The sequence below is a fragment of the Kryptolebias marmoratus genome, linkage group LG19, assembly GCF_001649575.2.
Source record: "Kryptolebias marmoratus isolate JLee-2015 linkage group LG19, ASM164957v2, whole genome shotgun sequence".
Classification (NCBI taxonomy): Eukaryota; Metazoa; Chordata; class Actinopteri; order Cyprinodontiformes; family Rivulidae; genus Kryptolebias; species Kryptolebias marmoratus.
Genome location: NC_051448.1, coordinates 13,197,337 through 13,212,162, shown reverse-complemented (window position 1 = coordinate 13,212,162; position 14,826 = coordinate 13,197,337). Strand labels below are relative to the sequence as shown.

The 14,826-nt window shown below is 38.9% G+C and overlaps 2 protein-coding genes across 2 annotated transcripts; one reads left to right on the top strand and one right to left on the bottom strand.

Annotated features, from left to right (window-relative positions):
• The first annotated feature begins 3,175 nt into the window (after positions 1 to 3,175).
• On the top strand, positions 3,176 to 6,833 carry rsph9 (radial spoke head component 9). Its single transcript, XM_017435976.3, has 5 exons — positions 3,176 to 3,402; positions 3,492 to 3,657; positions 4,524 to 4,653; positions 4,908 to 5,054; positions 6,625 to 6,833. The coding sequence occupies exons 1-5, from the start codon at positions 3,176 to 3,178 to the stop codon at positions 6,783 to 6,785; spliced, it is 831 nt and encodes a 276-aa protein (XP_017291465.1). The 3' UTR covers positions 6,786 to 6,833.
• Positions 6,834 to 6,952: 119 nt separating this feature from the next.
• mrps18a (mitochondrial ribosomal protein S18A) lies at positions 6,953 to 11,927 on the bottom strand. The gene is made up of 6 exons (XM_017435977.3): positions 11,742 to 11,927; positions 10,800 to 10,831; positions 10,508 to 10,612; positions 10,290 to 10,413; positions 7,558 to 7,630; positions 6,953 to 7,450 (listed from the first exon to the last, which is right to left on the bottom strand). Exons 1-6 carry the CDS (start codon positions 11,887 to 11,889, stop codon positions 7,306 to 7,308), a joined length of 627 nt encoding a protein of 208 aa, XP_017291466.1. The 5' UTR covers positions 11,890 to 11,927; the 3' UTR covers positions 6,953 to 7,305.
• Between the last annotated feature and the right edge of the window lie 2,899 nt (positions 11,928 to 14,826).

The following is a 14,826-nucleotide window of genomic DNA, read 5'->3' as shown; positions in this document are numbered from 1 at the left end:
ATCGTGTTGTTCTGAGAGGAACTCAAGCCAACCTCATGCTGCTTCTACTGGCTGAGGCCGTTGGATACGAGCCACGATAAGCTCAACAACTGTTGCTCATTCGGTGTCTCCTAAACGGCTCCATGAACTGCTCAGAGGAGCGAGGTTTCAACACCTCTGCTAGTATAGGTTCTATAGCTTCTTGCTCACGTCAGATGACGGGAGCTGCATCAGTGAGAGTCAATGAACTGCTAATGAAAACCAGCATTACAAATGTAAACAACATGTTAATTTAGACAAAAGCGGTTAGACCGACTGAGTTAAAATGAAAGGATTATTTCAAGACAGCTGGATGATTAGAATTGTCCAGTCGTAAAGTAAGTATTATAAAGATGCTTATCGCACGCCGCCAGAAGGGGAAGGCAGATGATAAGGCTTTAGTGAGTGTGTATTTGTGTGTTGGCCTGTTACCAAAATATCTCATGAGTTATTCAATGAATTCTCAAAAAACTTGCAGAAAGTAGTCATTGGATGTTCATCTACAAGTGATAAACGTTTGGAGTCAATCCCATTGAAGATGATTGCCACAGCTAAGCGACCTTAGCGAACATAAAAATAGCTACAACAGGGTCAATATTACAGATATTAAACCAAAACCTAATGTGGTAGCTGAGAGTCATTCAGAACACATAATCTGAGAGTGACATCTCAACACTGCATGAGATAGCGCATATCGTTACTTTCAAGGTTTGTCCAAAATGGTTACAACTCTATCAGTTCTCATCATTAGACAACTGCAGTATAAACCTCCAGCAGGAAAGGTGGCGGGCAATATGCATTCCTTTTAAGGAATGCTGGGCCTTTATTTAAAGATCGTATTGGGAGATAATTATCTGACCAGGTATTAATTAAATCTGTGAATGACAAAAGTGTGTAAGAGTAAAACTGGCCATTAAATGTCCCCAAAAGAGGGAGAAAGTACTTTTCTTGGTAAACATTGGAAAAACTATTGCAGGGTGATGAGGTGACCACTGGAAATTTCCAAAGTTTGGTCATGCCTCTAACAACAACCTGACCTTAAAATTCCTACGTTGACTGAGTCACGTAGGCTCAGACGCTCAAAAAGAGGCCTTTCCCCATAACAATCCCCACAAAATATTTGTTGCATAACTCAGCTAACATAACTGACAGCAAATATTCAGCTCAATACCAAATTCACACTGCACACCCATGCTTGTTTATGTTCCATAATTACCTCAATACTAAAATATGCACTCGCGGCTGGCTGCTCTATTTATTTTCATGAAGAAAATTAATAAAGTCGTTAAAAATACCATTATTTACACATGTTAAAATTGAACTGTAACACATAAAAAACCCTCACAGCCACTCTATGCGAAAAAGAAACACACCCAAGGTTGATTTCATCGCTCATCCATGTGCCATGCAGCCACGTCAGCGGGATCTGCACACGCATCCCATCACAAATTCCTTTAGCTTACCCAATTTTATCTTCTTTTTACTTGGTTAAAAGCGCCAGAAACCAAAGTGCCTTTGGCCCTTTCTTTCCTCTGTAGGCCTTCGTTTTCTCCAAAATTCATGGGTGAAAGAGAAGGGAGTGTCTGGGGCAAGCAAAGGAACGACTTTCTGTAACGTTTTAACAGGCAAGTGTCTCATTTTTCTGTGAAAAAAAAGAGAGAAATCAAGTGTCAATTTTCACAAAACACATCAAGTTTGTTAATGTGAAAAAACTATCAAGAAAAACACATAGGATGTGCTGTAATTGGTGTTTCTCAGATGTAATGTCTTTAATAATTCAGGAACCTGCAAATAATACAAATGTATGTTGAAAATACCATGCCTACACTAGCACCCCATGAAAAAATGCCACTACCAAAGTTTTAAGCAAAGGTGTTGCATGTTCTGTTAGCGCTCAAAGTGTGTGATGGGGATGACTCTCAGCTACTACCACAACAAATTTTACCTGTAAAATTGGCTGAGTCATAGCCATTTTTGAGCTTGCTGTGATTAATCAGATGGGGGCCATCTTAATACGGGCTCATTTAAAAAGTTAATCAGTTGGAGGTGTAAATCTACTGATTGCTTTCTGAGAGTTTCATTAAAAATCCATCCACTGGTGAAGGAGAAACTTTCAGTGCTCCACATATGCAAATCACCTGCGATCTTAATGTCCTGTTTTTAATAACTCACTCCTCTTAGCTTCATCAAAGCATCTCTAACCTGTCAGGATCAGAGGGGGCGTCCTGTGGTGTTTGGCACAAGGACGTTCTCGATTCGTGCTTTGGGTCTTTTTGGTTGCAGCATGAGGCCTCCATGGATCAGGCCAGTTCTGCTTGGCAGATGTGTGATTTGTTTGAGATCTGTATAGCTTAAACGTAAAACATCTGTACTATGTTTCTGATTAGTATGTCTCAGTGTATTGTCCTGCTGCTGGTGGCCTCAGCTGCACTGTAAGATGAATAATGTTATTCACAATGTCAGATCCCTCACATTTGACTTTTTTATTCTGGTATTGATAAATGGCATTAAAAGTGGTTCTGTTCCAATTTATTATCTCTGTAATCTTCATTAAAAAGCCATCATGTAACACATTGTTGGCCCTACTAAACATGTCCAGCTTAACTGGAGTCTGACTACAGGTGTACTTTTTAGCTAAAGCTAATAGAAATGCCTGCTGCTTGTCACGTCCCTGATGCTAAACATCTTGTGGAAAGATTCAGGGCGAGTCATGTTTTTTTAATCACAGTCATCGGACCGCTCCGTCTGGACAAACGTAAACGCTAACAGTCACTCGGAAATGACGTAATCTCACTGTCAGCAGCTGGCACGCACGTACGTAAAAACGACCGCTAATGACGTAAGACGCTTGCGGTCTGGTTTTTAGAAAAATATTTCGTAAATACGCACAGTGACCAAAATGAGTCATTAACGTTTGTTAAAGTTTGCTTCCGTATTAGTGGTTTGTGTGAAATCAAAAAATAAGTGAAGATAAAAGTGTAAAAAAAAAAAAAAAAAAAACCCAGCCAAGCTGGACACCCTGGCAACGAGGTTTGTTGTCACAGCAACCAAAACGAGCGTCCGTGGCCTTTATGTTAGCCGAACGTTAATAACTTGGCAAGTAGCTTGGAATGAAAATCCTGTAAACTTTAGATAATTATCTTTAAATAGTACCATAATGGACTCGGATTCACTGTACTACTCTTTGGACCTCGTTCCCGGCTGTGGGAATATTTTAAGTGCCGAACAAAGAGCCGCCCTGCAGACTTCTTTGGCCATTCTAAAGAAAAACTACAAATTCCAACGAGTCTTGTTCTGGGGCAAAATAATGGGTTTAACGGAGGACTACCTTATTGCCCAAGGGAGAGGAGAAGATGAGATGAAAGACAGAAAGTATCTGTACAGGTAAGGCAGATACATGTGTTCCCATGGTATTTTCTCGCTGCTGCATGTTTGTCTTCACACTTTTCTGTCCTGTGGACTGTCACCTCCAGCTTCAACTGCATGGACTGGTTCCTCCTTCCCACCATCACAGACTCTATGATCGAGCAGGTGGCAAAAGCTGCAAAGGGTTGCTTCACGGGAGACCCCTCTTTTGTGTACGAACCTAAGACCCACAGTTATACAGCAGCAGATAATGCAGCAGATGAGGATGCAGAGGTAAATATTATCACAACACCAACTGAGATGTTCATCAAGGAGAGCATAATCCTGTATTAACTACACATGCAAATGACTCAATCTATTGACATCCAAAGAAAATATATTTGTCAACAAAACTATTTATATTAAAGGCAAAACAAACAAGAGTTAAACAAATAAAGTGAGTGTCCAACCTTTTCTTTAAAAACTATCTTTACTAATGCCTTATCAGCCCTAATTTTATTATCATTTATTTGTAATATTTTATAGTAGGTTTGCTCAATGTATTTTTTAGGCTTTCAAACATTTTCTTTGGACTTTGGCAGCTTATTCACTCATTTTTTTTGTCTGAATTAACACAACACAGACTCACCCTTTCAGTTTATGAGCCTTTTCTGCCTTAAAATTAACAATATGCACAATATTATATCACTCATATATCGCTATTTTAAGATGTCATGCTCAGAGTATTTGTTGTGAATGACCATCAGCTACTACTACATCAAGTTTTAGCTCAATATCTGTGAAACTGACTAAGTTATAGACATTTTTGTCTTTGTTTTTTTTTTTTGGTCATTAGCTGTGGCAGCCACCATGATTTGGGTTGACCCCAAAAGTTTGTCAGTTGTAGATATCTGTCCAATTATTACTTTCTGCACGGACACACACACACAAGAAAATCATTATTGCTTCACCTTTTTCTTTCAGAAAGAGGTGGTAATAAATGAAGAATGACTCATGGCCTTTGCACAGTATCACATATCATACACAGGCGTTTAAACTTTTACATTCTGACTCGGTTTTAAGCATTTCATTTTTTGGAAGATATTCGTGTACGGTGCCATGAGATCCCAGTTTAGGAGCATAAATGTTTTTGGTTTCAGACCAAAGTGACCGAGGAGAAGAGGCTGGCGGTGACAGTTCACCACATTGATGAAGAAGTGTCTGTGGTACCTCGGGGCGCCTTCATCAAGACTCCACACGGCCTTGTTCAGACCAACTGCAGCTTTGGTGGTAAATTTGCTGCATACCCGTGCGGTGCCAATGTCAGTGTTTAACTATGGATGGCTGAAATTTGCAGCTGCATGGAAATGACTCATGCATTCATGACTCAGTTTTGTTTTAAGTGGCTAGATAATGGATATTTAGAAGATGTCTTTGTTCAACATACTCATCCTCGTGATATTTATTTTAGCTGCAGATCACTGGATAGCTGCCTCCCCACTTTGTGATTTAGCCTCAATTAATTGTTTACCCCCCCTCCTCAGGTCTGTCTGACTCAGAGGCAAGGAAGCTTCACAATTTCATGCACTTTAGTCAGCCAAGAAAATCACAGAAGAAATCCATCCTGAAGATGGGTGAATGGAGCCCAGCCATCGACTTCCTGGATGTGCTTACCGACGACACCCCCAAAGGTGAAGCCACAGAGCTCCTCACACCACCTGTTACCGGATTGTCTTTAACTAAAAAAAAACATCACATTTTGCATTTGCTGCAATCACTTTACTCTCTGAAAGGTACACGAGAAGGTAAAAATGTGATCTTTTCGATCCATCTGTTCGAAATGCCACATTACAAATAAAAAAAGGCTAGGAATCTAAGTCGGTGTGGTGATTCATCCAATAATGACAAACTGAATCATTTTACCAGTAAAACGGTTGCATGAAAAGGTTAAACTGATATCTTAATCTGAGAGCTGTTTGACGGTAGATTAATAAGACTTTCCGGGAAGATGTTGCAATAATTTCTCTCAGGCTCATCTAAAACAGATTATTTCTGTTGGATTTGAGTTCGACTCTTAAATGAAATCCATTCGTGAATGAGGATGAGTCAAATTTAGAAAATAAATAAGTCACAGACACTGCATGAGTCTTTAAAACCTCCTAAGATAACCCTAGATTGTTTAACTCCTGATTCAGGATACTGTATTTTCTTTTATAGTTAATATTTTTTTTTGTCAACTGTCATTTGGTAGACTCTCAGGTCCGGAGTTCAACAGTTAGTGGCGAGCCCAGACACCGACTGTGCTGCATGTAATGGAAAAAATCAAACCCAGGAGGCAAACATTAAGCCATAAATACTGTAAAACCAGTCATGCGAATTTATTTATGTGCAGTCATGTCAACAAGACGGTGTGGTTAGTAGTTGGATCCAGTCCAGACCAGATTGAACATACACGGCAAGGTCCTGGGTGTAAAAGTAGGTTTGAGTCTTAGAGGTAAAGAAAAGAAAAAGAAAGAAAAAAAATAAAAGTTGTTTAGCAGCCACAAGCAAACGTCTAGCAGATGTCTTTTTTAAGAGCGCTTCCACATGTGCATTTGTTTATGCGCTCTTTGGATGTCAGCGGTGTCGTCACCGCAGCGGATAGCACACAGCTGCCTCGGTGCCACACTCGCCGTTTCAGTGCTCTCACTGAAAATGATGAAGCGTTATAACATTTTGGAGCGATACTCCGGCCTCCATCAAAATACAGGTGCCTTCCTTTGAAACCCTAAACTGAGCTCCCTCTTCTTTTCCAAAATAACAGCTTCCAGCTCCTGATTCACACTTTTGCTTGCCCTCCGCTAAAACCGCGCACTACATGTTGCGTCTTACATAACAAAACACCTATGGCGGTTTCCCTTGTAGTTGCATCAGATTCTGAGACGAGTCCAAAAACAAGTGTTGTAACAGCTGTCCTATCTGTTCGAATCGCCTCCTTTTTGTGTAATTAAATGTTTTCATAGTAGCAAATCCAGTTCTCGTTTAACTCCCATGGTCCTCGTGTTGTCAAGTCACACCCAGACATTAAGAAACGAGTTCAAAGATAGACATCAAAGCGCCATGGGCTGATTTATTAGTGTCTCTTTTGGCGGTTTGTAGCGTGTGAACGGCAACAGTTCTAAAGATGACTGCAGAGCCTCTATTTTAAATGAAGGTAACACAACGAGGGAGCTTCCTGCGTTTAACATCAACTGTTTATGCGTCTCCTGCGTTTGTGTTTAGGGTCGTGGAGTCTTCAGTTCCAGTGTGCCAGCAAAGTGTGCGTGCTGCACAGCCTCCTGTGGCTCGGGCTCACGTTCTACCATGTTCCAATGACCCCACAGCACGGATACATCTACATCGGTGATGGGCTGAAAAGTTTAGACCTTCCTTTCATGCTGTAAAATAATAAACATCCTGCCTCTCCTTTAAGATGCATTTTCTGTACAACTCTGTTCTTTTTTTTGTCATTAAATGACCAAAAGTGGTTCATTCAGCAACAGTTTGTGTCGACAAGCTTTTTCGTTCCCTTTCACCAGAGCTATTGTTACACAGTAAACATGCTGAGAGGCAGAGTAAACATGCACATTTTATTTGAACATCTGTCTTGTCTTGAGTTTACACAGCCAACATACCACCTACTTTGAAATCGTAACACTGACCCCAGTTGTTGCTCGCATTAAGCTGTCAGTAAGTTCACTTCAAGGCCTTTTTTTAAAACAACGGATAGATGGTTCTGGGTGTGGCCGATTACAGTTTATTAAAAGACTGACGCAGATTATTAAACAAAAGTTTGAACAAAGACGGTTGGTCTTCTTGCACCATTATGGCATAAATCCAGGTATGCTGCAGATAAGTGAGCCTAACCTCCTCTTGTCCTCCTTCAGCAGCTGTTGCACTGATTTTTTCCAGGCTCTATGTGCTTCAGTGTTTAAAGCACAGGGGCTTTACACTATAACGCACATTATTCTTAAGTGCTGGGTGACCTACAACCATGGGCTTCTTACACCACTTCAGTCCTTTTTTATAGATGGGCTTTACGGAGTCAATAGACCAGCGAGTCAAGTACCTGTAAAACAAAGACAAGATGTAATTTTTTTTTTCCTCTGAGGTATTAAATTCACTGGGTATGCAAGCAAGTACTAGAGAGAAACATGATCAAACACAAAGCAGCACCTGTTAAGTTGGGGCTTTGAACTCTTCCGAACGTGGCCCTCTGGAAGTTTGGGTTTATGGTCAGGAAGCAGACCTTAAACACAAATGAAAACTGTATTAATTTTAATGCTAAAATACTGTAAGGTTTAGAAATTACTCGTCACATTTTAAGTCCACACTATCCAACCACCAAGGCAAACAAAATTTAGCTTCAGTACTTTTTGTCATTAATAACTATCTTAGAGGAAACTGGCAAGTGAAGACAGGTTTTTAGCCCTGACCATCCATCTTTAAACAGCAACCATTTTCACACAACACTTTCAAGCTGGGCCTGGTGCATCCTTGTCATGTGTGAAAGTATAGAGCCAGCCTAAAGAGTCTAAGGTATTCTGATGCTTCTAAGGCCTTTGAGCCGGCAACCTTGGCCGTCATGCTGTGAAATGAAAGGTGGCATGTGCGGAACATCAATCTTACAAACACCACTCTTGTCACTCTGCTGATTCTGCAAAGCCAGCCTGGTCTTTGTGAGCAACTCGGAGATGACGCTCTGAGAAACATCTGTTTGGTCTGCATGCTTTAGCGAGGCAAAAGACAAAAGGCTTGCGGTAAAAAGGTGGTAACTCACAGAACGGAGACTACTTGGAGACTAGATGGCGACTAAAAATTGAAAGAAATTACGTGAATTTTCTGTTGCAGCCTCACTGTATTGTGTTTGCAACAAACAAGCCATGTGGCAGCATTTTGAGCTGCCACTTTTTGAAAATCACAACCTATTTTCGTGTGCACAGCCTGCAAAACTGCATTTTTGACTGTCCTCATTATTTTGTTGTCCACCTCTGCTACCTTGGCTCATCTTGTACCCACCCCAGCACCCTTCCTCATGTTTATGATTTATTCTGCTGGAGTACACTTTTGAAATAACGTCAGGCAGATCTGGACTAGTTTTTCAATGATAATGATCTATTATTAGCCTGGTTTTTAGACCTGGACATTTGATTCAGAAGGTTTTTGTTACAGAAGAGTGCCCGTACATGTGTCAAAATACAGATCTAGTGATCTTGAGACAAGTCGGAGAAGCCCATGACATAATTCAGATTTGTTAGAGCCTCCTATGACGACTTTGTGACTATTTTGGGTGGGGGGACAAAAAAATCTGTTGCACAATTTGTTTTTTTGAACAAGTTCAAAATTCAAAACTCAAACGACCAGGGCTGCATGTTTCTGCAACTCACATAAGAAACTTGAAAATCTTGCGAAAGACTCAAGGCATTCTGGAGACATTCGGGAGACTCCCTCATGAAGACCATTTGCCAACTAGCCGTAGCCCAATGAGATGCCACCTTTACAGACCAACCAAGACTTCACTATTACGACTTTTTGTCACCGAGTTTGTCTTGATTTTAGGGTTGTGGATTATTCACCTTTTATTGTTTCAAAACATTTTCAAATAGCAGTTTGTAGTTCTTCATTTAAATATTTCACCAAGTAAACATCTGAAAGGTATTAAAACCACTAGTGTCTTTGTATTTTGCACTGGAAAAACAAAAAATGTTGTTTTGTCCTCATGTTTTTTTTGTAACTACACACTGATACCGAGTCAATGAAAGACACCCCATTTAGCTTGCCAGATCTGTGATTAGCTGTCTTTGTGTTATAATTTATAGCCACACACTGATTTGTCATTGACCCAATATGACAACAAATCAGCTCCATTCTCAACAACTAATAACAACTAAGAATCAATTAACCCAAACCAGACTTGACCCCACAAGAGCTGTAGCTATTTTTAATCTCAATTACTATTATCTCCTCATATCCTAATGGTATTAGTAGGCCAATTTCTAGCAAAACAATGCAGATCAGCAAGGGAGAGACTGGAAGGAATGTCTGACACGCATGCCCCCCCCCCTCCCCCCCNCCCCCATTAATCTTTTTATTTCTTCTGATTAAAGATTTGCCCTAAATAGGTTAAAAATGTAGAGTTTTGTTTGTGGGAAAACAGAGACTGCACTGTGAGCCAGAAAGTTGGGAAAACAAATCAGCTGACAGGCTAATAAATTTCATCACTATCCTGACAGCGAAACTGATTAATACTTTATTATTGAATATTTTACCTGAAAAGTTCAAAAGCCTGCTGAACTGAACTGGGCTTCTAGGACCTCAGCCATATAAAATACAAAAGCATTTCTTTTATCTTCTAAAAGTACACAAAAGTCCAGGCTAATTTCCAACACTTTACTGTCTAAGGTGGTGCAGAAGGCAGAGGTCAGAAACATCATAAAGAACGTTCAACAAACCCTCCACTCATGGTGATGTCTGAGCTCAGCTCTGCAACGTTACGTAAAAAAGTTACTAAATTCATATCAGAAAGTAGAACTGAAATTTAAGGATTTATGTAATCAGATATCTCCATGTGTACTTTGTCCCTGTCTGTCCAAAAGACACCGTACGAATGGGTTTGCAGTTTGTTCATTTGACCCAGCCTTATTATTCAGTCTTTCGATAACTGCACTGTTTTAGTGCAAATTAGTGTTATAGATACTAATTTGGAGTGTCTATAACACTCCAAATTAAACAAAACTGTTTCATATTTAGCCATGAGGCTAAATGCAGCTCTGCATCTATAAATCTGAATAAATAACGTCTGATTGTACAGACCACATTTCAGTACAGCTGAGGGACTATCTGTATGCAAACTAAAAACCCAATCAGGCCTTTTATTGCAGCAACTACTAATCCAGCGCCAAACCGACCTGCTCTGTGAGCCATCTGCACACAGATGGCAATCTTGCGATGCTCCTCAGGACAAAGACCTGTGATTCGTTTGGGCAGCATCCCTCCATCTGACCTGATGAACTGACTGAGCAACAAAACATCCTGGGAAGAAGGAAACAAACAAGGAAAGTCGACAACTTCAAAGAACCGACACACTTATTATCAGCAAATATTTAATCAAGTGTGTAACACTTACAGTGTAGTTGTATTTATGCTGCAGGTTCCATCTGTAGATCGGACACTTGGCTGAGGCATTCGGAGGCTGGGGTCCTTCGGTTACTTCTAAGATTTGTCCCTCGATCTAAAAGAACATTTAACATTACTACAGTTAGTCAAACAGCGCGTTTCTTGTCAATATTGACAAGTGTTGAGGACAGTTGGTATTGTAACAAGTGAAAAATATAAATGAGAACACAACTGTATTTATTAATCAAACAACCAAAATAAACAAAATGAATAATTGAGGTTACACCAATTGTTTTGCTTACAGTTGTTGTGCTGCCTTCTTTCTTCTCCACCACTGTGTACGACACATTGGATAATTAGGCTTTATCATAAATCATTACATGAAACAAAAAGACAAAGCTTTTTTAAAAAAGGAGATTAAAATAAAGTAAAATATACATATTATTTAAGTAGTTTTTTAAAACGATATTTCATGGAAATTCAAGAACCTTATTGAAAACATTTGTCATGCTGTTTTGACAGTAGAAACACTGGAAAAGAAAGAATAATAACATTTCACTGACAGTCATACTAGAATTCATTTAAAAATAGAACAAAGGGGTATCAAATTAAAAAAGAAATTAAACATTTAATAATTCCAACACGTTTTCACCCTTTTTTAAATAATGAAACTTTGCACTCAGAAAGTTTAAATTTATCCCCCATTTCCTTAAACTGATGGCTTTTATTAATCCATTGTTTTAATTTTCAAAAATTAGAAAAAGAACACTAAACTCATCCCATAGTTTAGATTTAATTTGAGTTTTTAAATCAGCATTTTCTTAAAGGATTGAGTTAAGAAAAACATTAATTACTTTGTGGTTTGTGGTCGAACTGTTTTTATGATATATGGAAGTGCGTGTGAACTTAAATAAAATGTCTTTGTACTGTGGCAAAATTCAGGTTGACTACCAAGTGACATTATATGGATATCAAGGTATAAAACAACAAAACAAATACATTTTTTTCCCTAAACTGTTGACACTAACTAGCAACAGCTAAATCAAATCAAATGTAGAATAAAACCTTTAAATAATGTCATTATAATAATGTCATATTGAAGACACGATGTTGCAGGATTAAACACAAACCAGAGACATTTTATTTATTTTTACGGACACATTTTCTGGGTTACATGCTAACGTGCTAGCTTCATGCTAACATAACTGGCTGCATGAAATCGTAACGTTTTTGGTGAAGCTCACCTTTGCGAATCCCTCTGCTCTGGATGGTTAAAGCGGACAGCTGGGGAACATTAACCCTTAAAACTGGACTGCAGTTGGTACCTGTGGCACAAAGCTTTAAGCCCGCAAACGAGGTCCAAACAGACCTAAACACACTGCGGGCCGCCATGTTTAATCCTTGACCTTCTCCTCTCTCGCTTCCTGTGTTGAAATCTCGCGATAGTTTGAGGAACACCCGAAGCCAAAATCTTAGTGAAAAGACTTGTAGAGCATACTTTTTCATCCCCACTTCTATATCAAAAACATCGCACTGGGACTGATATAATTTATCATAAAAATGAAGGATATTTTAAAAAATAAATCCAATAATATAATAAAATTTTTAACTTTTTTTTTCTTTTTAAGACAATAATAGAGCAAATTACTCTGCAAAATGGCAGAACAGTTTCTAGTAATTCTGCAGGCTTTTTTTCCATCCAAATTCTTTTCACTTATTTTTCCCATCTGATACTGAGGGCTCTTACATAGTATCATCCTTCTGGTGCTTTTATTCAAGCAGAGATAGGCTCAGTGTCCGTACTTCTATTCATACCAGGCTCATCAGATGAAAGGATGAGAGGGACCTACAGAACCATTGTCAGAACATGCCAGAAAGTTCAAGATGCAGGTAAACTCTTCATGCTCAGATAAAGTGGCAGATGAAGTGTCTGATGTTTGATAATGCTATCAAGACAAAAATTTTGCCATTGTCCACTTGTGGTGTTTTTCGTTTTCTATATTTCAGCATTTATCTTGTGTTTTTATCTGTGTGCATAAAAGGGGGCTTTGGGAAGACGGGCCTGCAGCTGCAGATCTGCATGCAGATGTCCCTCCTTAAAGAAATGACATGAACATAAGCAGAGTTATGAGGTCATTTTGGCAACAAAAGCCCCCTAAATGCAGGCAAGTGTGCAACCTGAGGAAAGAACTGCACATGAAGGGAACATCTTTATATTGTTGGTAGGGGGTCACAAACAAACATAGTGAGTAAAATATGACAATCAACCTTAGTAAGAGAGATGAAGCATATATGGATGTAAACAGCCCATTTTAGATATTCCAAAATGGACTTTCTAAATGTTTAAAACTTAGCTGACCTGGTATATTATCATTCATCTTGGATGGTATCTCACTACTGGATACCTCTGTGTGCAGCTGTGTATGCATAATGAGGACGTTTAGATAACAAACATTCCAGACCATCGCTTTAGAAGAAAGTTTTAGGAGGATAAATGTGTCTGCAGCTGGTGAAGAACAACAGGGCATTTTGTCTTTGCAAAATAAAACAATTTATCAAAAAGTAACAAAGATTAAAATATTGTTTTCTCTCTTTCTCTCTGTTAACATGTCACTTGTACTAATGACACATCTTTGATTATGTTTCTGCTCAGAACTGTTAAAGTTCAGTTTGTAATTAACAAGAGGATTCCAAGTTTCTTGAATAGAACCAGATGAAAAAGCCAATTGCACTTGTAGAAAACCAGCATGAAAACTTAATTTGCTTTGTAAACCAATATATAAACCTCAAAATAACTGGTGAAAACAAGTAAACAAGAAAAACTTCGTTTTGATAAAACGAATGGATGGATGGATGGATGGATGGATGGATGGATGGATGGATGGATGGATGGATGGATGGATGGATGGATGGATGGATGGATGGATGGATGGATGGATGGATGGATGGATGGATGGATGGATGAATGGATGGATGGATGGATGGATGGATGGATGGATGCAATAAATCTTCCTGGGCTCCATATAAAATTTCCAAGCGATGGATTCTCACTTTCTGAAAAGCTGAACTGAAAATGTTAACACACTGAAATTATAACAGACTTCGTGTTTGTGAGCTTGAGAACATGTGATCTTGAGCTGAAAATAAATGTTCCATCAGCTCAATTTCTGTTTAGAATTTTCTAGGAACAATGACATGAAAAAGCAGTGGGCTACATTTGTGAAGAACTAATTAGATTAGTTTTAATGGCAATAACAGGATAGAAATAGAGTTACTGTGGTTAAACTGAATTGTTCCTTTATAAAGCCAGTTTTGGAGGGCTGTAAATTATCTCTAACAAACACCTCTGCAGGCACTATTTTCCATGAGATAGTTTTTCAAACTATTATTGGAGAAAACCAAACCGAGGACTTGGCAAGAGCATCAGTACCTCTTATTTGTTTATTTTTTTAAAGAGTTGGTGTGTGACTCCACATAATTTAGGTTTTATTTTAAGATTTTGCACATTTTTTTTATCTTATCTTAAAGATACATAATAACTCACATCTTCTCACCAAAACAACTAAAAGCTTGGAGGCATTTTGTTCATTTAAGCCCCTTTCACAGTGAACACACAAACCGCCAACACCCACAAAAGTCTGGCTTTTGTCTTCAGTGGGAAAGGGTTCAGTCAGAATTCATGCAGGTCAAATGACTTTTCTGTAGTCACGGGTAATTATCCGATCTAACGTTGACTTTCAGAGGATGAGCACATGTGTTTAAGAGCCTTTTTTAAAGACACGGTGTTGTCAACTAAAGAAAACCTGTGACTATTGTCTCTAACCTTTTGCAGAAAGTCAACCCTTTTCTTTTTCAGCAGCCTACAAACAGATTCATTCTTTCAGAGCTGCATTTAAAGCAGGCTACTTTGACTCTGCGTATCGAAGGGCCACACAATAAACTGATGGACCCAGCGTGTCACCGGCATCTATCATGTAAAGCATCACATCACCAGTAAACATACAAGGCAAATGGGTTTGTTCTGCTTCACTTGTGTGACAACATACAAGTAGTACCTGTTGCATCTTTGTTCATTGTGGATTGCTTTGTAAAGAATTAGTTCAGGTAGTTATGCCTGACAACAACATTTTTTTCCCAATAGGGACAAGTTTGCAGCATAGGTGGTATGCTTGGCCAAAATACGACAATCCTTTAACATATTAAACAGACTTCCTGTGAAGTTACAGCTAATTTAATCATCAACTCAAGAAAAACAACATCTAGAGTCTTTTTTTTTTGAAGCCTTCATTTCTTGTCTGTCTCTGTCAATGGAAACTTTGATTTGTACAA

Excerpts from the sequence above, each read along its gene's own strand:
- mrps18a (XM_017435977.3), bottom strand. The coding sequence starts at position 11,889 with ATGGCGGCCCGCAGTGTGTTTAGGTCTGTTTGGACCTCGTTTGCGGGC. Across the intron at positions 10,832-11,741 it reads GAGCAGAGGGATTCGCAAAG|TGGTGGAGAAGAAAGAAGGC; the intron begins GTGAGCTTCACC and ends TGTCGTACACAG. Across the intron at positions 10,613-10,799 it reads AAGAAGGCAGCACAACAACT|ATCGAGGGACAAATCTTAGA; the intron begins GTAAGCAAAACA and ends ATGTTCTTTTAG.
- rsph9 (XM_017435976.3), top strand. The coding sequence starts at position 3,176 with ATGGACTCGGATTCACTGTACTACTCTTTGGACCTCGTTCCCGGCTGT. Across the intron at positions 3,403-3,491 it reads GACAGAAAGTATCTGTACAG|CTTCAACTGCATGGACTGGT; the intron begins GTAAGGCAGATA and ends TGTCACCTCCAG. Across the intron at positions 3,658-4,523 it reads CAGCAGATGAGGATGCAGAG|ACCAAAGTGACCGAGGAGAA; the intron begins GTAAATATTATC and ends TTTTGGTTTCAG.